The 23,126-nt window shown below is 40.1% G+C and overlaps 2 protein-coding genes across 5 annotated transcripts in view; one reads left to right on the top strand and one right to left on the bottom strand.

Annotated features, from left to right (window-relative positions):
* The window catches only part of GINM1 (glycoprotein integral membrane 1), a 33,175-nt gene extending 26,546 nt beyond the window's left edge, over window positions 1-6,629 (top strand). Inside the window, exons 4-8 of one of the 2 annotated variants that reach the window (XM_026649767.1) lie at window positions 19-170; window positions 2,281-2,437; window positions 3,238-3,368; window positions 5,475-5,638; window positions 6,178-6,629. In XM_026649767.1, coding sequence (XP_026505552.1) covers window positions 19-170; window positions 2,281-2,437; window positions 3,238-3,368; window positions 5,475-5,638; window positions 6,178-6,277 — 704 coding nt within the window. In that variant the 3' untranslated portion in view covers window positions 6,278-6,629. Of the gene's footprint in view, window positions 1-18; window positions 171-2,280; window positions 2,438-3,234; window positions 3,369-5,474; window positions 5,639-6,177 lie in introns of both variants that reach the window. The other variant, XM_024200246.2, reaches the window with a different exon arrangement.
* A 590-nt stretch (window positions 6,630-7,219) lies between these two features.
* The window catches only part of KATNA1 (katanin catalytic subunit A1), a 37,762-nt gene continuing 21,855 nt past the window's right edge, over window positions 7,220-23,126 (bottom strand). For 2 of the 3 annotated variants that reach the window (XM_024200216.3, XM_024200226.3), the window contains 7 exons: window positions 22,915-23,036; window positions 21,636-21,741; window positions 18,077-18,235; window positions 16,613-16,739; window positions 14,577-14,711; window positions 13,614-13,740; window positions 7,220-8,357 (listed from right to left, as the gene is read on the bottom strand). In XM_024200216.3, the coding sequence (XP_024055984.2) occupies window positions 8,159-8,357; window positions 13,614-13,740; window positions 14,577-14,711; window positions 16,613-16,739; window positions 18,077-18,235; window positions 21,636-21,741; window positions 22,915-23,036 (975 nt within the window). In that variant the 3' untranslated portion in view covers window positions 7,220-8,158. The remainder of the gene's footprint in view (window positions 8,358-13,613; window positions 13,741-14,576; window positions 14,712-16,612; window positions 16,740-18,076; window positions 18,236-21,635; window positions 21,742-22,914; window positions 23,037-23,126) is intronic. The other variant, XM_024200234.3, reaches the window with a different exon arrangement.

The raw sequence follows: 23,126 nt of genomic DNA, 5'->3' as shown, positions 1-23,126 counted from the left end.
ATAATTATCTGTTGACAGTGGAAACTGGAAACTCTGATAACCTATTGGATCAAAGGCATTGGGGAATTGTCAGTGTTCGCATCATGTTTCGTGAGTGGCCCTTGGCATCCAGATCAAATTTGCAGTTGATTGTCATTCAGGAAGAGGTGACCGAAATCGATGGGAGAGAGGTAACACTAATCATGCTTATTTGCCCATTCTAAATCAGAATAGTAATTTACACGTTTTAACTCTCATATGCTTAAGTGCTTTGCTGGATTGGGGATAAAGTGCTTAGCACCTTGCAGGATCAAGGCCTAGACTATTTTGTCTCCTTATAGAATATTATGTGTGAATTTTAAGCAATCCCCTATCCCCAAAAAGTTGGTAGTTGCCATGAAAATAATAATCACAGACAGGCTTTAGGAGAGACACACCGAGGGCAAATGAGCTCTTAAGAAAAAATAATCTAATTTGCAATGGAAAGATGTTTCTCAATTATAGTTGAGATGAGAATTCAGGAAATATCTGTCAACAAAAAAATTGAAAGTATGCAGCACTTTATTTTTCAAAATTTTGCATAAATTGTTAGCCACTCACTCTTCAAACCAGAGAAGTTCTGCACTGAGCATACCTAATGATACAAGTTGTTGCGGCAAGTAGAAATTTCCAGGTTATGGTTTAGTATACATTTCTGCTTTATACAGGCTCTAGTTTTTGTTGAGATTTCACTATGAAATTTACCACAGCAGTAGAGCAGTGATTTTGTTAATAAGGAATGATCAAAATGTCTTATTCTCCTTTCACTGTGCATGCACAGACATTTAACAGGTAGTACATTTGTCAAAATAATTGTGACTATAGCTTATTAAAATGATCTGGTAATTCATTGTTTCAAGTGTTTTAGAATGTAAGTGTGTATTACACCTTTTATTATGAAAAAATGTAGCCTAAGCGTGTGTTGCACTGGTTCCTACTGTGACTACCATATAGTAGTAATGCTTTGTCTCAGATCTTTTACTATTCTATACAATATACTTCAAATCTTGATAGGGTATTAGTACTAGCATATTAAACTGCTTTATTTCTGTCTGGGGCTTTCACCCTTTTCAACCTGAAGAAGAGCTCTGTATAGCGCAAAAGCTTGTCTCTTACCAACAGAAGTTGGTCACCCACCTTGTCTCCTTAATATCCTGATACCAACACTGCATGCAATCTTGATTATCAGCTGACCGTGAACAGATGATTCATATTATGCAGTAGTTTTAATTCTGAGCTACGCAATACTGTGCATCGCCTAAGGGCAGGATCCAGCTAATAGCTTACATCCTACTGCATTCTTTTTTGTTTACAAACTTCCATGTTGCAGTCTTCGTCCTGGACCCAATGCACACGCCGGATTTCTGTCAGTTCCTGGTCTTGTATTTTGAACAGCTGTTCTATTACTCTTCACACTGAAATTTTTTCCTCTTAAGTCAGTACTTCTAATGAGCATTTTTTAGAAATAAAGAATAAGTCAAAATAATACATCACCTAATATTTGTGTGGAGGAAAAATATGAGATTGTTTTGTTATGTTTTAGGTCAATCTAGTATAAATATGGTTACAAAATATGCATATTCCCTTTGTACTTTTTAATAACTTTGGTACATCAGTGTTGTGCCACTCCCTACTCTGAATATTGTAGCTTTACATTAAAGAAAGAGTAGGTAAGCGTAAGCTGCTGGAAGGACAAATGGAGATATTAATCATGTTGGCAGAACTTGTTTTGTTGACAAGCTGAACTGCTGCAGGTCACATCAGAAATCACCTCACTGACTATGCAGATAAATACACCTGTGTAAAAATGCATTATCCCTTGATGTCAGACTTGGTAAAGTAGGAAATGGTAGCAGTAGTGCCTACTGAATGGCCAGTAGCATAGGCCTCAGTTCAGCAGTGTACTAAAGCACGTGCAAAATCCTATTTACTTCACTGGGACTGCTCACATGCTTGAAGTGAGGCAGGTGCTTAAATACCTTTCTGAATCATAGCCATAATGAGTTAGGTACAACTCTTGAAAATCAAGCCGATCATATTAACACACCTTCTTGCAGGAACAGGCACCTTCCCAACCTTTAATGCACTTATGCTAATGTATTAGTAAATAAAAAGAAATACTATTCATTATGTTAGTAATATTTGTGCATCCACAAAAATCTTCATGCTAGAGTATTTTAATTGAGCTTGTTTTTAGCCAGTGGCCTGCCTCACCCTTACTTTAAAACAGATATAGAATTCCAATATTTTTCTCCTTTGCAGGTTCAGCAAGAGGAGGTTACTGAAATAAACATATTAATTAAGGGCCTGAGAGTACTTAGACATTCAAACCATACTGTTCCTCTGAAGGAAAGCATGCTGTATTCCATCCCCAGGGACAATGACATGTTATTTACACTTCCCAATCTCTCAGGAAAAGGTATGTAATATATAGCACTTACATAATGCTTTTAATGCATAGATCACAAAGCATTTGACAAAGACAGGCAAGTTTCACGATCCCTGTTTCATTGAGAGGGAAGTTGAGGTGAACTGACTTGCCCAAGACATACACTCTTCTGTTCATTAAGAGATTATTGGTTATGCCTTATTTTAGCACTTTAGCATTCTGTATGCTGTTTTTTTGGTTCTCTTTTCAAATGCATTTTTTCTTCAGAGGTGCTTCTGAAATGGCACTTAAGATGTTGGGGGATCTAATATCACTGTAGTTCTCCTAGCTGAGTTGTATTTGCCATTTTTGCCATCCTACAATAAAGGCTACCATTGAAGCTCTCTCAAGGCAAGAATTGAGTTCTGTAAAATAAGTTCCTGTCTGGTCCTTTTCTATATAGTTTGAGTTACCAAATTTTACTTTATGTTGAAAATGTGGCCAGAATTCAGTTTCTATTAATCAAATTCTCTTATGGGTTTACTAAGGGACTTGATTAATTTTATTTCTCACCTTTTAGCAGATGACAGCTAAAGTTCACAGTTGAATCTGCCTAGTAATGCTACCTCAGCTTCTTTCAGGGTTTATTCTGAAGGTCAAATGAAAATGTCAGCTTTAATTATTTGTATTTCCATTATAAACTTAGATAACCTTGCAGTGCGCACACACATGCAGCATCACTTTATTTTGCTTGCTGTGTGCATCGTTAGATCATATACTGCTCCACCAGAAGTTGTGTGGGTGAAATGGAGAAGCTAAAAATGTTTAACTATGCCTTTCTTCTTTAGTAGATGTTCAAGGCCCACTGCAACCAACCAGTCACTACCTCCTCAGGCAAGTAGAAACTACAGTAGATGAAGAGACATTACCTGGCAAGTTACCGGAGACTCCCCTCAGGACAGAGCCTCCATCATCTTATAAGGTAATTGTTTAAAATACTTATGGTGTCCATCTTAAGTCCCAGTTAAAACGGAATCAGAACTTTCTCTAATTTTGTGTTTAGCACTGGAAATGGATAAGAGCAAGTGAGAAATCTAGAAGAAAATAACAGCAGTTAGGGGGAGTGCTGTTGACAAGACTGGACAATTAAGTTTGTGTTGATTAGCATAGTGCTAATGTTACAGAACCTTAGTCTCTCCTTCTTTGGAATCAAGCAGAAAGCAGTAAATTTTCCCCATTAATCCATGGCTAGGAAAGGAAGCCAGACACCCCTCCTCCCCCCCAGCATGATTCAGTAAATTGCATTGCAACACGAAGGCCATCCACATGCCATTTCAGCAAACATATAGTGCCTTTCTAGAGGCTATGAAAGCTATTCTAGGGATTTTTTTTTTTTTTTAAAGAAGCATGTGATTGAGTTTTGTTCTCAAAACTCCATCTCTTGGAGGTGTGTGTTGTTTTTTTTTTTTTTTTTTTTTTTTGTATGTAGAAAAAAGCAAGATGATACATTGACTTTGTTGCAAAGGCTATTTTAATTCTCAGCCCTGTTTTACTTGAAATTGCAACTTTTCCAGCTGCCGTTTTGTTGAGGATACATTGTCTTATATGATAAGAATGTAGTAATTGCTGTTGTATGATACTAGTGATCCATCTGGTCCCATCTCCTGTTTCTGAGAGTGGCCAGTACCAGATGCTTCAAAAGGAAAGTGTATACTTCTCTAGTATACAATTGAGAAATAACCCACCCATAGTGGAAGTTTCTTCCTAATCTTCCACTTGGTTTATACTCTGAGAAATGGTGTTTACCCTTCTAAAATCGTTTTTTTAACATATCTCATGTAACAGTTATTAGTCAGAAGTATTTAGACATCCATATAAGCTCTGACCTCTCTGTCTTGTGACAGAGTTCGATAATGTGTGTTGTAAAGTAGTTCCTTTCCATTTTAAAATCAGTTGCCATTCAGTTTCAGTTCATATCCCCTTGTTTTTGTATTCTAGAGGAAAAGATCAGAAAAGATAATTAGAGATGCTAGAACTTTGCTTCTGGTGGCCTGGAAAACTTTATTCTGTTCAAATGCCAACTTTCTTCCTACTGCTTCTTCTCTTATAGTTGTCGGATAGGAAGCCCACCTACTCTTTGAAAAGTAGACTAGCCAGTTTGATTACAGCAAGAGCAAGACCGCTGAAAGGAATGAATAGTTCCTTCAGAGGAGGGACTTTCCAGTACCCAGCACTCTATTTCACATCTCTGCATACTTGGGTTTTTCTTTGCTGTGTAGACATACCCTGTGGCTGGCCTGGCTCAGGCGCTGTTTTATTTGGTGTGTAGACTCCTGAAAGTCTACACAGCAATGAAACAGCCCCGCAGCCTGAGGCTGAGTTGGCTAGCAGGGGCCAGCCATGGATTTTTCTTTGCTGTGTAAACATACCCTTAGGAGGCCAGCAACAATCACACACAAAGGAAAGATTCTGTTCAGTACTCTCCTCACCTGGGAGTATAGTTACAGCTACATTGCTCCTGTTTTAGAGACTGTTGCAATCAGATACAAAAAGCGAGCACAATGAAAACAAAACACTACCTGCAAGTCACCACTGCAGCAGGTTAATGCCTGGCATTGTTTGATAGTTGAAAAAATCACCAGGGTTCTCCCCCAAACATTCTACCTTCTTGTGCTCTCTCAGGCAGCCCTCAAAGGTGCTTCATAGCCAATATAATGTTGCTGCTGCATCACCAGTAACCCTTTCCCTGCTACACACTGCAATGAGAAATGCTATTCTGGTCCCAAGTAGCATGTGTAATCTACATCTAAACTTCACTATAGCCTTGCCTCCGGATACTCTGTAGATCTCAGCTCCCCACCCAAAAATGGGATCTCCTCTCATATGACTCTGCTAAGGTTGTATTTCAGATTTGCATGTGTCAGATCTTCCTGAGCAGGGAGACTGTCAATTAGTGATATATGTAAAGCAGTGTATGAACTGTATTATACATTTAAAACAGAGCTAATGCATCTTGTAGAGATTCACTAGTAGCTAGACTGCACTAGTTTCTGAAATATGTCTATCTTAACATGTTTGTTGGTTTCAGGTCATGTGCCAGTGGGTGGAATACTTGAGAAAAGAGCTGTGCGGGTTCTGGCTTAAATCTTTTCCTGTGTTCTTTAAGCTAATGGAAGTCATTGGGACTGGAGTTGTAGGAGCAGCTCTAGTTTTAGGAATCTTAAAAGTGCTTTTCCCTTCCTGCGAACACAAGTGAGTAATTCTTGCATACTCCCAAAAAAAGCTATGGTTGTAGTCCTAAGACTGTCTCCTTTCATTGACCAGTCTCATAATGTGGCAGGTCTGATTTTAGTGGAGGGGGTATCAAGCAGATGGGGAACGTTCATCCTGTAATTGAACAGCAGCGTGTTGAATCTTCAGCAGAGCTCTCTATTGTAAAAGCAGGTGTCTTGTAAACAGTATGTCCAGTCATTGACCAGCACTTTAGCTTAGCATTAATATAGCTCCTGGTGGAAGATGATTTGAAAGCAGTTTAAACAATTAAGTTTTAATATCTGTGAGGTAGGAACTGAATCGTATGCTGATATTTTAGATTGGCAACAAGCTTACATGATGTGCCAAAAGTCACCAAGTATCAAAGCAACTTTCCTCAAGTCTCAATACATGTGCTGCCTCTTCATTTAATAGATAATAAACTAAGTCTGCACTTACTTCATATGTTGATTTACAATGAAAAAATTATTCTCAAAACAGAGCTACCCTTTTCTAATGTTAAGTAATGTGTCTTTCAGAGGAGTCCTTCACCTGGAGGATATCAACACTGCACCTGTGGTTGTGATAAAGGTCCCTTCAGATATTCCAGAGAAGACAGACAATTTAGTGGAGAAATGATGTACTCAATACCATGTTTGCGTCTGAATCTTTGTACAAATCTGGACCTGAAATTTGGCACTTGAACTTTAATACCTTATTTGCTTCCTATTCTGAAAATAGTACGTCAACTGATTTATGTTTAAAGGGACATTTCAAGGTTGAGGCCCAAAATGATCTCCCCTCTTTCCACATCCTCTTGCTCCCAAGGAGCAACAGCTTCCCATTATGAGGGTTGTGACAGGTTTTAACTTCTTTAAAATACTCTCCTAGCAGCTAGGATAGGAAGCTGGCCTTTGTATTCACAGATAAGGCAGTTAGGTAATGAAATACAGAATGTGATAATCTTCAGTCATCTCAAGCATGGGCTAAAGGAACAGATTACACGTGCCTGCAAGCCAAAACAAAGCTGGGCAACCTGGTTTTAGACCTATTACCCTTGACTGTGCCTTGTAAAAACAACAAATGTTCTTACTATTAGAATAAGGTGTTACTATATATGTAAAACAAGGTATTAAGGCAATTTTTGATATTTCAAGCACTTTATTCGATACACAATTTCATATTAAGCCCCTTCTCTACTGAAAATTGTAAGCCACTTATAGATGACTTGTTTACTATGCTTTTTGTATATCTTGTAGTATTGTGTAAAGTTTTTCAGAAACAAGAACACAAATGTCTTACAAGACATTAGTTTATCTTGAGTACAGGAGGCATAGTTTTCCCACAAATGTTCATATAAATTAACATTTAACTTCTTTACTCTGCATATAAAAATATACTGAAAGGAAATCAAACTGTAGAGAAGTGGCTTGCAAGAATACATTACCTGAAGAAAAAAACAGGCTTGATTTTTAGCTTTCCATTTGTATTCCCTAACTAGTAGGAATATTACAAGAAAAAGAACCTCACTAGAGAGTCATGTGTGGTCTTGCTTTAAGATTGAGGGCAATAGGCGATCTTGGGCCCTATTTTAAAATTTAAATTTTTTAAAGTAAAATTCCTGTATAAAATTGGCACACGCCTAAACAGGGGAAGTAGTTATCCCACTTTAGGAGAAGGCCACTCTTAAGAATTTTAAAGCAGGACTTTTCTAAAAGTCTAGGACATACACTCACTTATACATCTCCTGAATAGTAAGCTTCTTTTAGAACACAGATTCCTTCCTTGACCAAGTTATCTGCCAGTAATCAGTTTACAATTTATTTATTTTTAATAGAAAGTGTGCCAGATATGTTTAATGCCTTGGTCTCCACTTTCTAAAGAGAATTGCAACACTTGTAGACTGCAACCCTGACGCAGCAGCAGTGCTGACAAAATAGTCTGGTATTAATTAGAGTTGTACAGCATATCTAAGGAAATGCTTTTCCCAATGCATCTTAAGTTTAATTTATTAACGGTTACAAGTTTCAGAGTTTTTGCACCTTAGTCTTGTCACAATTTCTTTTAACAGATGCAGGAACATTTAGAGGACAAAATTTGCTAAAGATGAATGGGCCACCACTGTTTAGTGAAGAATCATCTTCTTGTGTTGAGATTCGCAGTATCAGGATCTAACAAGCACAAAGACGACTAGCTTCTGTGCTAGTGAAAGAGTTCATATGAGATCCCCCTGGTGAACAAATCCCAATATTCAATTAAAACAAAACAAAAACCAAAGAAGATTTGATTGATGACATTCATATCTTTGAAAGGGACGTAGATAAAGGGAGACTTGTTCTGAGTAAATTCAAATAAGAGGCAAAAGTGACATGCAATTTAAAAAATTACTTTATTCAGAATCATGTTGCACTTAAGTTTAAGAAAGTTAAAAAATAGCACTTAGTGCATATGAACGCTACCTTTCATTACTTTTGAAGCTGTTTTAAGACAGGTTTCCTGGGGAAGTTTGGTTAGGAAGTCTTAGCATGATCCAAATTCAACAATCCATTTTTCATATTTCTCAATGTCCGCAGCAGATACCGATTTAGAAACCTTTTTTAAAGCCATTTCAAAATCCTCCATAGTTGTAGGCATGTGCATTTCATCCCTGGAAAGATTTCTGATTTCTTCTGGTGTCAAGCCCTCAATTCGCCTTCTCATAGCCATCAGTGATGCATCCCTAGACGATGAGAGGAAACAACTCATTAATATGGACATTTAGTTAATTTAAAGCCTAACTTTGCAACTTTTTAAGCAAGTCACCACATTCCAATTGGGAGAACCAAAAATTAACTTTCACTCTAACTTCTGATCTATCTTAGTTCTAATATAGCCCTGATTACTGTGGTATCTAAGCATGTCACAATTTTTAATGTATTTAGCCTCATCATACTCCTGTGAGGTAGGGCAGTCTCTTATTTCAGTTTTACAGATGGGGAACTGAGATGATTGCCCAAGGTCACACAGGAAGTATGTAGTGGAGAAGGGAACTGAACCCACTTCTCCCAACTCCCAGACAAGTGGCTTACTTAATGGACCCTCCTCCTGTACAGCAGACTCTTTGAAACTGCACTATTAGAACCAGACAGCTTCAGTAACACCTAGCTGCAGTACTACTGAACGTACATTTACCTTGTACCTGTTACATTATGCAATAGTCAAATTCTAGCTTGGAATGTTGCTTTCAGCTAGCAAAAACCCCTGTGGTTGGCTGAAGATAATTAAGGTCTGTTCTACACTAGACAATTAGGGGTATCAAAAATCCACACCCTTGAATTCTTCCATCAATTTAACTACCGCCTCTCAGGACAGAGGATTGCTTACACCAACCTCTTATCAGCACAGTGTCTACTCTACACTAAAGTGCTAAAGCTGTGCTGACGCAGTGTTTTAAATGTAGACACACACTGAACAAGTTCAGGGTTATGGAATAATAGGGGGCTAATGCTAAAAGAATTATTTCAAGATCCATCTAGCTAGAAGAGGACTTTTCACAGTGTATAACCTGGAATTCTATTTCTGATTTGCACCACCACCAGCTAGTCAGTTTAGTGAGCCAGTTTTAAATCAATTGGGGCATAGATATAACAGTTGCTGGGAAAAGAGAACCAGAATACATAATGTGCATCTGTTTGTTCCTTTTGCTGCTGAAAGCAAGCCTTTTTCTCCTCCTGTTATATCTTGCAGTAAGGTCAGAACTATGCAGAGATACCAGTCTGCCATAGACATTGTCATCAAGTTCAACAATATCACTTCACTTAAACTGAAGACTGACTATGGGAATATGTCCTTAATTGCTCATTATCACAGCTAGCTGCAGTTTGGGTAAGAAATGTGAAAGATATATGGAGTTCCCATTTATGATGTAGTTTGGCTGTGTTAAACTGTTCTGACCATCTCTAGAATCCCCATGGTTTGGAGCAGGAGTTTAAGATCAAGCAGAGGGATAGCCTTGAGTTCACAGAAGTTACTTTTATCATAGTCAGGAAAGTCTGCTGTTTTGACCAAGTAACAAAGGCTGGAAAATTCACCATTTGCAGATGCATAACTAAACTTCGTAGAGTTTTGTTCCTTAACTCTCTTGATAGTTCCAATTGCTCTGCACAACTTCCTCCTGCGTCATTCTAAAGCAGTCAGACAGAACTAAAATTCCAGACAGGACATGAAATGGATCCCTCTCCTTGAATGTTCTTGTATCCTTAGGATAAATTCAGTGGGCCAGGAATCAGAAGACTACACATTCAAACCTCACTTGGTTAATATTTCTGTGCACTTCACAGCCCCACTGAGCAGGGCTTATACCCCTATTCTCAGGAGTACAAGTATCCACCACCACCACTACAGATAGACGTACAGCGGTAGGGATCTGTTAGTCCCACACTATTTTTCTTTTTGACTGTGCTATTGTACAGAGAATTGGACTCTCTAATTAGAACTGTTTCACTATATCCCAATCCGTCACACATGAATGGAACATATACATTTTAAGGGAAGGGTTTTGAAAAAGCAGTTTACTATAGAAGGTCTAAGTAATTTGCAGGCTGGAGATACTACAAAGAGACCAATCTGAGCTAGGGATTGAATGATTACCTAAACAAACCCCAAAACTTATTCATCTATATGTACCTTAAACTGCTGGCCGCAATAAGTGTTTTTAAACTGTCCCTATAAATACCTCTTTTCCTGCTGTATTAAATGATTAACTTGTTCGTATTTCCTGTGTTAGGTAAGCAAATAAAGTAACAGGTAGTGAACATCTACATACACACACTTAGTGGAGGGGTTGGACAAATGACTGAAAAGTCTGCAGTTCAGCTTGCACTGTTTGAAGTAATTTATTGAAATCAAGTTCTGAAACCATAAATTTTCAACCAAAAAGAGAAGTTGATGCATTTTAACAAGTAAACTAAAACTAGTATTTCATTTTACTACAGCTACTGTTTCATCTTTTTCACTACCAAATATAAAGGATAGACCAGGTCACATGGGAGGTGCTGATAAAATCATGATTTTGTCCACACTGAGGATGGAAAGAAGCCCAACAGACCAATAGCAGCAATTAAAGCCATTGTTGGGAGGGGGCAAAAGTGAATGATGTAACAAAGTTTTATTTCAAAGCTCCCAAGGACTTGAACTAAGCTACCTAATTTTTTTCTTCTATATTCCCCCTCAGGTGAAGAGTACATATTACTCAGCACCATAGAAATGTTAATAGGGGAGGCCTTGGGTGTCAAAAGAGACCGCTAGATACACTGCTGACTATTTATAAAAAAACTTACTCTTTATACCGTAGTACTAATAATGCTTTAACTGGCTGCGAATGAGACAAAAAAGTCCTAAACAGAGCTTCTCATTCCCTCTATCTTTCCAAGTTCAGTTGCTGCAACAATAGCCACCACTTGCCAAGCCTCAGGGGCAGGGAGTTCTCTTTTAGGGAACTACTGGGAGCTTTAACTATATGACACTTTAGCAAGGGTCTGGCACTTGCTTTCCACTGTAGAAGCTTCTTTAACTTACTCTCCCCAAGGAACATTAAAACAAAGTCTGGAGATTTGTCTATATTGTGCAGGGAAAAAGAAGGCAACAGAGACCCAAAATTCAAGACCAACAAAGCAAATTTAGGCAGTGATGAGCTGCCAAAATATTAACAACCGGTTCCCTCCTCCTCACCGCACGAGAGGGTCGTGCACTCCCCAGGACTCCTGCCCCATCCAACCCCCCATGTTCCTTGACACCCCATCCACCCCCCTTCCCTGTCCCCTAACTGCCCCCTGCCACCCAATCCAACCCCTCCTCTCATTCCTGATGACTCCTGCCCCATCCCGACTGCCCCTGGAACCCCTGCCCCTGACTGCACCCCAGCGCCCCATCCAACACCCCTGCTCCTTCCTGACTGTCCCCCCAGGACCCTTGCCCCCATTCAATTCCCCTGTTCCCTGCCCTCTGACCGCCCCGAGTCCCGACCCTAATCCACCCCCCCCGCCCTCTATTCAATACCCCCTCCCTGCCCCCCTTACCGCGCTGTCTGGAGCTGAGGGCCGGGAGCCGCGGGTGCCGGGCCAGAGTCGGGGGCCGGGCCGGAGCCGCTGGCCGGCCCGAAATCGGGGATGGGGCCAGAGGCTGGGCCGGAGCCGCTGGCCGGGCCGAAGTTGGGGGCCGGCACGGAGCCGCAGGCCAGCCCGGAGTCAGGGCCGGCTCAGAGACGATGGCCGGCCCGGAGGCGGGGCCGGGCTGGAGCCGCTGGCCAGCCCGAAGCCGCGCGGCGCCTGGAACCCTCCTCGCGTCCCCCGCCCCAGCTCACCTGCAGGAAGCTGCTGCTTCCTTCTCAGCCCTCCTAGGCTTCCCGCGCGAACAGCTGATTCGTGGGAAGCCGGGAGGGGGAGCCTTCAGGGGAGGAGGCAGAGGCGGAGCCGGAGCTAGATGAGCTGGGGCTGGGGGCAGGACAGGGAGCTGCTGGAGCTTTTGTTAAATTTAAAAGCCCTTTTAGAACCGGGACAACCAGTTCTAAAAGGGGTTCTAAATTTAACAACCCGTTCCCGCGAACCGGTGGGAACCGGCTCCAATTCACCACTGAATTTAGGATGATCAGACCCCAAACTGATTCACAGGCCCAGAAAATCTAAAAGTCTCAAAATCCTAGAGGAGAGAGATCTTGAGATTGATACCATAGGAAATAAAATCCCTGCTCTGCTGGGTCTGCATAGCAGGATGATCAGAAATCAGTAGCATCTGATGTGTGTAAAACACTAAACTTACTAAAAAAGGTAAATCTTGCTCTTAGGGAATCCTACATCTCAAAAATTAATGCATTTAATTAAGGAAACATTTAATGTGATTGAAGATTTTATTTAAGGGACCATTACACATCTACCATATTTCTGAAGAAGCTTCAGGGAACAAAGTAAGGATTTCTCTGGTTTGGAATAGGTCCTTTGCATAGAAGCATTTAACAATTGATAAATGTTGAAATGAACCACCTGGTGAAGATGGAACTGACTGATGTGCTTTCATTTCTCATTTCAATTTGCAATTCTCCTCGGAACTGCACCATGTTGTCCATTTTCTGGCAAACAACTTGTCTCCCTTAATATTCGTCTAAAACACTACTTTCTCCTGCATCCTCCTCCTCTCCCCATCAAAAAATTGTTCACTCCCTTCCATTCTCTCCTGTTTCTTTTCTTATGTAACTGGATGTTCCAGTTTTCCCAATATGACAATAAAACCGATATTTCAATCAGTATTAACTGGATTGTGTAGTAAATCTAGTGTCAACCAGCAGAAGAGATATTTTAGGACAATAGAAATTTTAAAAGAAAATTTAGTAGCATAGTTACATTCAGCATCCTACAAACAACATTTTGGCTAAGTGCCCCTATGCCTCCCTCATTCATACAAATTGAGTTGAAATAAAAGCCAATAGTTACACATCACACACACACACACACACACACACACACACACACACACACACACACACACGAGAAGCAGCTACTTACATCTAACACTGTATTTGCCTCAACTCAGTTTATAGTGGTCAAATATTTAGAGCAAACTTTTCTCTATTCACTACCTTTTCACGTCCACTCCTTTGGTCCCCCTCTATAGTACCAGGTTACTTATTACTTGTTCTGATAACACACCAAAGCTGCCATCAGGTTGGGGAAGCCCTCATCGTAGTTGGTATTGCATAGAGTGAGGGACAGTCCTTTGCCCTGGAGAGCTTTCAGTTCAAGAAGCAGACAGAAAGCGAAGACTACTCAGAGTACCAAGTCACTTTACATTAAGCCTTTAACTTAGTGGCAAGGTTTGTATTTTCGGAGTACTGTTAATTTCAGTCACCAAATTAGGGTCGCTACTGGACATGATTAAGGCTGATTAGTTCTTAAGTGAGTGATTCAACAAGAGAAACTTTTATAAGGTTGCAATTTTGACATACCTGCATACATTGGTAATGTCTGCACCAGAATAGCCTTCCATTTTTTCAGCTATATTTGCAAGGTCAACATCGTCAGCCAGTTCCAACTCCCGCAGGTTTATCCGTAAAAGTTCTTCTCTGCCTTTTGCTAAACAAAACACACAAAAAATAGCATGTCTATAATACCATGATTCAAAAGATAAGATACACACAGGGTGGCTCTAATTTGTTTTAGTCCTCCTTTGCTCTATTCTGCATCTAAATCTAAAGCCCAATTCAGAAGACAAATATTTTCAGAAACAGGAGCCCAAAGTTAAGTTCCTAAGTCTATATTTAGGATCCTAATAAGTTGCCTGATTTTCAGAAGCGCTAAGCGCAAATTGACCCTATTAGAAGGATAGGGTTAGAAGGAACCACAAGGGTCATCTAGTTTAACTCCTTGCCAAGATGTGGGATTTGTTGCGTCTAAACCATTCAAGACAGATGGCAATCCTGCCTCCTTTTGAAAAACCTCCAGTGAAGAAGCTTCCACAACCTCCTTAGACTTAAGAGGTTGCAGCTGGGCACTCAGCATTTCTGAAAGTCAGGCCACTTTTTAGGAGTGTTAACTTTGCATTCCTATTTTTGAAATTCAATCAATTATAGTCCTTACATTGTTTTTTACCTCTCCGTTCTAGGTTAATCTCTGTATCCATTGGCCTTATACCCACATGTACCTGCCATTTTAATGCTTTGTCTGTGGTGTTATGGAACTTGATGCACTCTCTTCATCACTTGGCAGCTATCTTCCATATCCAGACCATGAATGCATTCAACCAAACAATACATTCAAGATAAAGTGCCTCCAAAGTTCAAAGGTCTCTTCCGAGCCCAGATATCCAATGCAGTATAATAAGATACTGCCAAAAATCACAAGACTCATCACAAAATAAAAGAAGCAATGATCAGCTTTTTTTTTTTTTTAATTTAAGGAAATCTTTGTACCTGATGGTAAAGGAATGTAAATTCTCTTTTCTAGTCGTCGTCTTAGGGCCTCATCAATATCCCAAGGAAAATTAGTAGCAGCAAGTACCATAACCATTTTGGAAGGATCATCATTTTCAGCAGCCCCTCCAACACCTGTGGAGGAGGGGAAATAGTTAAACCTACTCAGCTATCATGGGAAGATCCTATATAGATACAGAATCATGGATACTCTGAGGTGTAATATTAAAGTGCAAGTTTAATTTTAGTTCTACCTGGCATTTTGGGATGAAGAACTGCAAATTCTAGGTCGGAAAACTGAGGTTAACCTTGATGTAAGTTTCACAAGATGGGCAAGTCCTTCTGCATCAACATACAGACAATTCTGCAATAGCCGCCTGGATTTCTGCCTTTATCACAGGGTGTCAATGTGAAAACTCAGAATGGAACTAAAAATAAGGGCACTCAAAAATTTCATTAACAGCTATGCCAAAAAGTGTAACTGCCGCTTTCAAAATAAGACCTTCCCCTCCAATTTGTAAGCTTGATACTGCAATCCCTTACTCAGTAATTCTTATTAACATAAGTAGTCCTAGGAAAGTCAGCATTCAAGTCTGGTGGATTAGGTCCATGGACTAAAACCCTTTTGAACAGAGAGGAAGTATTTTAGTCTGTAAAGCGTTGTTAAATTAGTGGCACTATATAATAGCTTTTACTAATAAAAACCCAAGATGTGTTTTAACTAGACTTGTCATCCCCTACATCTGTTACCAGGGTGTTTATTTGTAATTCATTCTAATGACAAAACCGACAGATTTTGCTTGTAATCAGTGATAGATCCTGCAATACCCACTGTACTGTTTGCCCTAATATTGAAGCATATCAAGATACCATTTATCAGAGGGGTAGCCGTGTTAGTCTGGATCTGTAAAAAGCGACAGAGTCCTGTGGCACCTTATAGACTAACAGAAGTATTGGAGCATAAGCTTTCGTGGGTGAATACCCACTTTGTCAGACACATGTTCTGACGAAGTGGGTATTCACCCACGAAAGATACCATTTGTGAATATTCCAAAATTCCATGGCAAAAAAAAGGGAGCTAATGAAAAATTCATTACTGATGCAAATATTTGAGTTGCAAGGAAAGTATCTCAAGGGCTCTGACCTTGCTCCTATTTAAGTCAATGGGAGTTTGTAGACTTAAATGGGTTTAGGATCAGACTGCTCAAGTTTAAAAAAAAAAAAAAAAAAAAAAAAAAAAGATTTTCTGACTCCTGCAATCCTAACACAAGTTATTCTGCAGATTAGCAAAGGATTTGAAGGTTTCTTTAAGTACATATTCAATAGTGTTTAGCAAAGAAGTTGAAATTAAAAATAGCTAATTTTCTGCACAAATAAAACGGGCATGGGTTTTTCCTATACAGTAACAGTTGCTTAAATTAATTGTAGAAAGTAACTGAAGTGTGCCGTTGTTATTAAAATGCTGTTTAAAACCAGTATCATAATGTGATTCCTTTTGGAGGGGATAACTGCCATTTGAAGTTTAAATTCGCATAGGTTACAGTTACTCAAATCACTTGTATAGAAGACAACAGTCTGGAGCGCTTCGTGATGGTCGTCTTTGAAGACTTTCTGCTTCTAGAGCTATACAGCTACATCTGACTGCTTTACTTTATTGGACTACCTAAGGGGAAGGGTTAGGTTGGAAGGGGGAAAAAAATCACTTGTGGGAAGCGTAGGGTTACATAAGAGTCATGACTGTGAGGGGGAGCTCAATGATTCCATAGCTTTGAGGAAGCTCAGTTATTCTGAAGTTACAATACGAAGTTGTGATTCAGATACTGAAGAGTGTGTTTGTGGGAATAGATAAGGTAGTGTAGAAGATAAGCTCAGTATATTTGTAGTGTCTTGTGAGTTTGAGTAATGTTTGTGTGTTTATCATTTTAATCTGCCTTTTTAAAAACACATAATTAAGTTATTGTGCCTAAAGAATAAAATTCAATCATTTTATTTTTTCCTGTAACCCAGAACCATCAACAATGATTAAGTTCATTTACCATCCATCTGAACCAGTAGTTCTGCTTTCACCCGTCGGCTGGCTTCATGCTCCTCCGAGGTTCCTCTGCGACTACAGATAGAGTCTATCTCATCAATAAATATAGTAGTTGGTGAATAAAATCGAGCCTAGAGAAATCAGAAACTGAAATTGCATCAGTTTATCTTAAGCTTTATTAAGCTTATTTCTTTGGAATTGTGGCATCTCCTAGAGCTGCCTATAAGCACTGCTGTGCTGTCTTGGCTTTGGTGAGTCAACACAATAGGAGTAAATAGCCAACATGTCTTCTCCCTTACCTCCACCCTTTCAAACAGGGCCGGCTCCAGGCACCAGCTTAACAAGCAGGTGCTTGGGGCGGCCAAGGGAGGGGGCGGTACCTGCGGCAATTCGGGGGCGGCAGGTCCCTCACTCCCTCTAGGAGCGAAGGATCCGCCGCTGAACTGCTGCCGCCGATTGCGGCTCCCCCCCCGCCCCAATTGCCGCCGCCGCCGATCGCGGTCCCCCCGCCCCCCCCAATTGCTGCCGCCGATCGCGGCTTTTTTTTTTGCACTTGGGGCGGCAGAAATGCTGGAGCCGGCCCTGCTTTCAAACATACATACCATGAGCAATTATGCTTTCAGTAGCAATGATTTAAAAGCAGAACATTACCCTACTCAAGTGTAGTAACCCCTAGAGTATTACCTGCCAGCTATTCAATAACCCGCAGCAACACTATACAATAATTTACAATGGAAATGAATGTCACATCCAGCTCAAACTGACAACGTGCACCCCAGAATGTAATTTAAATAGGCACAGTGATTATTGAAGGTAATATCTGACCAGGACACTGAAGTTAACACCTGTAACATGTTAAAGGTGTTATGGGATCTTTAATGAAACCAAGGTCAAATCTCACTAAGTCAGCTGGGATAATCAGTTCAATATTACTACAAGGGGCGAGTGCCACCGACTGATTAAGCCACACTAATTCCTGTAGCACGTTTCCAAGAAGCATGGCAGCCACATGCTAATCCTAGCCAGGCCTTGAGATTCGATAAAAGGCAGAGAGAAAAACACCCAGGAAATTCAAAGTTATTGTCCCACAGCAACTATAACATATTGCTTTGTGCATACACAATATTTTCTGTTGCTGTATATGGCATTAACTTTAATGCTTTTATCCTTGTATAATGTGGTCAACTTCAATAAATTCAAACCTGAAGTGCCCATAGCAATGTGATATGATTTGTTTGTAGAACTGAGGCTACAATAACCACATTTTGCAAGACTCTGCACCCTAGAATGCACAGCATTTGAACTTGGCGATGTAGAAAAGTCTTTACTGAGTCCAAACTTTCTCAAAACTTCAATGTAACTAATAAGGTTTAGCTTGGAGGCGTACTGACACACTGTATCTTGCCTAGGTTTCACTGCTCTGGGAACAGAGTTACAACCCACTATTCCTTTTAGAGTTGTTAGTCACCATTTCAAACAGCAGGCGGACAAGTTTCTCAGATTCTCCTCTGTATTTTGAAGTAAGTGTTGATGAAGAGATGTTGAAAAATGTTGTTTTGCATTCAGTAGCTACAGCTTTTGCAAGGAGAGTCTTTCCAGTACCAGGTGGACCAACCATCAGCACACCCTATTTGAAAAGAGACAGTCCAAAGTGATGTACCAAAATCTGTTAAGGCTAGTGAAAACCCACTGCAATAATCATAGCCTAAGAAACTGTTTGATAGCCTCAGTGTTAGACTGTTTAGTATGAACTTTTGCTTAATTACATTTCCGAACCAGGAAGAGAAGGTGGATGAGGTTGTTTTTTTTAAACTAACAAAATCATCCAAAACACAGGGCTTGGTGGTGATTTCAACTATCCAGACATCTGTTGGGAAAATAAGACAGCAGGGCACAGATTATCCAACAAGTTCTTCAAATGCATAGGAGACCACTTTTATTACAGAAGGTGGAGAAAACAAATGGGAGAGAGGTTATTCTGGCTTTGATTCCAACAAACAGGGAGGAACTATTTGAGAATTTGAAGGTGGAAGGCACCTTGGGTGAAAGCGATTATGAAATTATGGCATTCATGATTCTAAGGAATGGTAGGAGGGAAAACAGCAGAATAAAGACAATGCACTCAAGAAGGCAGACTTTAGCAAACTCAGGGAGTTGATAGGTAAGATCCCATGGGAAGCACAGCTAAAGGAAAAAGAGTTCAGGAGAGTTGGCAGGTTTTTTAAGAGACAATATTAAGGACACAAAAGCAAACTACCCCAATGTTTAGAAAAGATAGGAAGCGTGGTAAGAGGCCACCTTGTTTAATTAAGAGATCTTCAATGACCTGAAACAAGAGAGAGAGTCATACAAAGTAGAAACTAGGTCAAATTACAAAGTTTGAATACACACACAGACGCACGCACTTAAGGACAAAATTAGAAAGGCCAAGGCACAAAATGAGATTAAACTAGCTAGAGATATAAAGGGTAATAAGAAAGCATTTTACAAATTCATGGGAAGCAAGACAACAATGAGGGACAGGGTTGGCCCATTACTAAAAGATCGGGAGGGGGGAAGAGACACGATGACAAAAATTGAAAACGCAGCAATGGCCAAAGTGTTAATTAAATGCCTTTTTTGTTTCAGTTTTCACCAAAAAAAGTTAGTAGTGATTGGAAAACTAACAGAGAACATCAGTGTAAATGGGGTAGTAGGATCTGAGGCTCCAATAGGAAAAGAACAAGTTAGATGTCTTCAAGTGATTAGGGCCTTATGAAATAGATCCTAGAATTCTTAAGGAACTGGCTGAAGAAATCTAAGCTATTAGCAAATTATCTTTGAGAACTCGTGGAGGACAGGAGAGATGCCTGAGGACTGGATAAGGGAAAATTAGGTACCTATCTATAAAAAGAGGAATAAAGACAACCCAGGGAATTATAGACCATTCATCTTAACTTTGGTAATCAGAAAGATAATGGAGCAAATAATCAAACCATCAATTTGTAACCACCTAGAAGAAAGTAAGGTGGTAAATAACAGTCAACACAGATTGGTCAAGAACAAATCATTTCAAACCAACCTAGTGTCCTTCTTTGACAGGTTAACAAGCCTTGTGGATAGGGAGAAAGCAGTAGATGCGATAGATTTTGACTTCAGGCTTTTGATACTGTCTCATATGACCTTCTCATAAATAAACTAGAGCAGCAATTTGCAAACTTTGAGCTGAGCCCCCCTCTTTGTGTTACATTTTGGTTGCACCCCTACAACTCAAACAAAAATAGACACATTCAAAAATATGCTTGATAGTCTATTTATAAACCTAACAGAGACCTTAACACAACTTTAATTGAATTACCTACACCGGTAAGTTTCAAATACACAGATACTGTACCCACCAACGGCACAGCCAAGGCTCCCTCAGCAGCAGGTTGCTTCTACCTTGCAGCCAGGCTGCACCTCTAGGGCAGGGCCAATACCTGGCCCTCTGCCCCCCCCCGCCACTTGGGTTTTCAGGGTTGGGGAAGGCAGAGTCTGCCAGACGTGGAAATGGGCACAGCAGATGTTGACACCGACCCACAGACTGGGTGGCCCACTGAGGTGAGTCGGAGCTGGAGGTGGCGCTCCCTTCCCACCCCTGTGGGGGCTGGCACAAGCTGCCTGGCGTTGCCACTTGCCCCCCCAAGAGTTCCTCCACACTGCCCTAGGGGGCGTACCAAACAGTTTGAACACCTCGGTACTAGAGAAATATAGTTTAGAAGACAAATCTACTATAAGGTGGGTGCACAACTGGCTGAAAAAAAACACACTCAGAGTAGTTATCAATGGTTCACAATCGAGCTGGAAGGCCATATATAGTGGGGCCTCAGAGATCTGTCCTGGTTCTATTCAATATCTTCAGAAATAATTTGGATAATGGCACAGAGAGTAAACTTAAAGTTTGTGGATGATACCAAGCTGGAAGGGGTTGTAAGTGCTTTGAAGGACCAGATTAAAATTCAAAATGATCTGGATAAACTGTAGAAATGGTCTAAATTAAATAGGATGAAATTCAATTAGGACAAATGCAAAGTACTCCACTTAGGAAGGAACAGTCAGTTGTGCACATACAAAATGGGAAATGACTGCCTAGGAAGTACTGCAGAAAAGGCTCTGGGAGTTATAGTGGATCACAACAATACTGTTGCAAAAAAAAAAAAAAAAAAAAAAAGTGAACATCATTCTGAGAGGTATTAGCAGGAGTGTTGTAACCAACAGGCAAAAAGTAATTCTTTCATTCTACTCAGCACTGATAAGGGTTCAACTGGAGTACCGAGTCCAGTTCTGAGCAAAAGACTTCAGGAAAGATGTGAAGAAACTGCAGAAAGTCCACAGGAAAGCAACAAAAATGATCTAAGGACTAGAAAACACATTTTATGAGGAAAGACTGAAAAAAATTGGTTTGTTTAGTCTGCGGAAGACTGAGGGGAGACATAACAGTCTTCAAGTACATAAAAGTTTGCTATAAAGAGGAGGGTGGTAAATTGGTCTCCTTAACCATCGAGGACAGGACAAGAAGCAATGGGCTTAAATTGCAGTGATGGAGATTTAGGTTAGACATTAGGAAAAACTTCCTAACTTTAAGGGTAGTTAAGCACTGGAACAAATTACCTAGAGAGGTTGTGGAATTGCTGTCATGGGAGGTTTTTAAGAACAGGTTGGACAAACACCTGTCAAGGATGGTCAGATAATACTTAGTCCTGCCTCAGTGCAGGGGACTGGACTAGATGACCTGTCGAGGTTCCTTCTGGTCCTACATTTCTATGATTCTATTCAAAACTAAGTAGTGAAGTGATATTACTTTCTTGAATACTAACAGAATGCACACATGCCAGTATATGTTTTAGCCTACACTAACTTTATTTGTATTCAAATGACACATAGTTGCCTTAAAAGTTTTGGTTAAAGATGGGTAAATATACCATACACAGAACATTTGTGAGTTCAGGTGCCCCTCTTAGGACAGGTCTTAGAATTACACTGCTTGCTAAGAATCAGCAATTTCTTACCTTCCACGGTCTTCTAATTCCCTTAAAGAATTCTGGCATCCACATTGGTAAGACTACAGCTTCTTTGAGCAATTTTTTGGCATCAACTAAGTCAGCTATATCATCCCTGATAGAGAAAAAAAAAGTTTAACACTTTATGACAGGGACATGCCTGATCACTGTTCAATTCCAGATGCAAACACTTTCATTACCATTAATAGCTATTTAGTAGCCTATATAAATGAGTTGGTCTAGTTCTGTTTCTAGGGAATATCTGCACTGGAGCTGGAAGAGGCAATTTCCAGCTCAGGTACACAAACCTGCAGCATATTAAAAATAGAAGTGTAGCCATAGCTGCATGAACAACAAGAGGGACTAGACTCCTGGAGTACGATCCCATCCAAGACTATAAGTACATATTTGGGGCAATTAGCCCCTCCTGCTGCTTGCGCTGCAGCAGCTACACTTCTATTTTTAGCACACTAGCTTGATCAGAGCAGCATGGGTATGTCTCCTCAAGCTGGAAATTATACTTTCCAGCTGTACTGCAATCATACTACTAGTGGGCAAGTTCTCTCATCAATTCTGCCATCACTACAACTGGCATCTTTGTTGGCAATCTCCACAGACGTGCCCAGGACTGAAAAGACATTGAAATTAAACTACGTTCTCACTTGTGCCCTCAGCCCTTCTGTACAGTCAGGGAGGAAGAACACTGGTTAAGGCAGCTTAAGGGAAGCTTGTGTGTTACCACTGCCTGGTCTGTAGCTCTCCCACTAAGGATTTTGACAGCCCAAGAAACCTAATCTTGTGATATTTTGATGAACATATTCAAGGCAACTATGTTTCCCTTCTTGTTTGAGACTAGGTTTCAACACTTTCTGTAAATGCTGAAAAATGATTTTCTTTCACACTAGAGGTAACACTATTTTCAGCACCAATTCAGGTGGACCCATTAGTGACAAGTCCTTTTGCTAGCATAGACCTATACAGCAGAAAGCCTTGCCAAAAGACACTGGCAGACCTAATATAATCTTACATATACTGAAATAGTGCCTCATGCATGAGCAGCTCAGACACTGGGCTATAGGACTGATTGGAGAAGTTTTCCACCACAGTTTTCCTGTAATTAAAAGTAGAGTGCTAGAAACATTCAAGCAAGCAAAGTTACTTTAATATACAAAAAACAATGTAGCTGTAATTATTTAGTGTGTCAAAAACTTAATCCCAAAAAGACAGCCTCCACTTTATAACAGAAAAACCACAACCTGGATATAAGCTTAATTTTATTCAAACTTACCATCGAACATTGGGATTTTGAGAAATAATATCTTTTTCCAAAGCTTCTACTAAGTCTTTATCATACCCAGTACCGTCAAACCTCTTTGGCTCAGATTCTGAAACATCAGATGACGACTTGTTCTATGTTAAAAAAACAAAATTGATACATGTGACAGTGGGAATTCATGAAAGGCTCTACTGCAGTATTATATATTGCCTTCTCCTGGGTAG

The sequence above is a fragment of the Terrapene carolina genome, unplaced genomic scaffold, assembly GCF_002925995.2.
Source record: "Terrapene carolina triunguis isolate 2854851 unplaced genomic scaffold, T_m_triunguis-2.0 Scaffold85, whole genome shotgun sequence".
In the NCBI taxonomy this organism is placed as follows: domain Eukaryota; kingdom Metazoa; phylum Chordata; order Testudines; family Emydidae; genus Terrapene; species Terrapene triunguis.
This window is presented reverse-complemented; position numbering and strand designations above follow the sequence as displayed.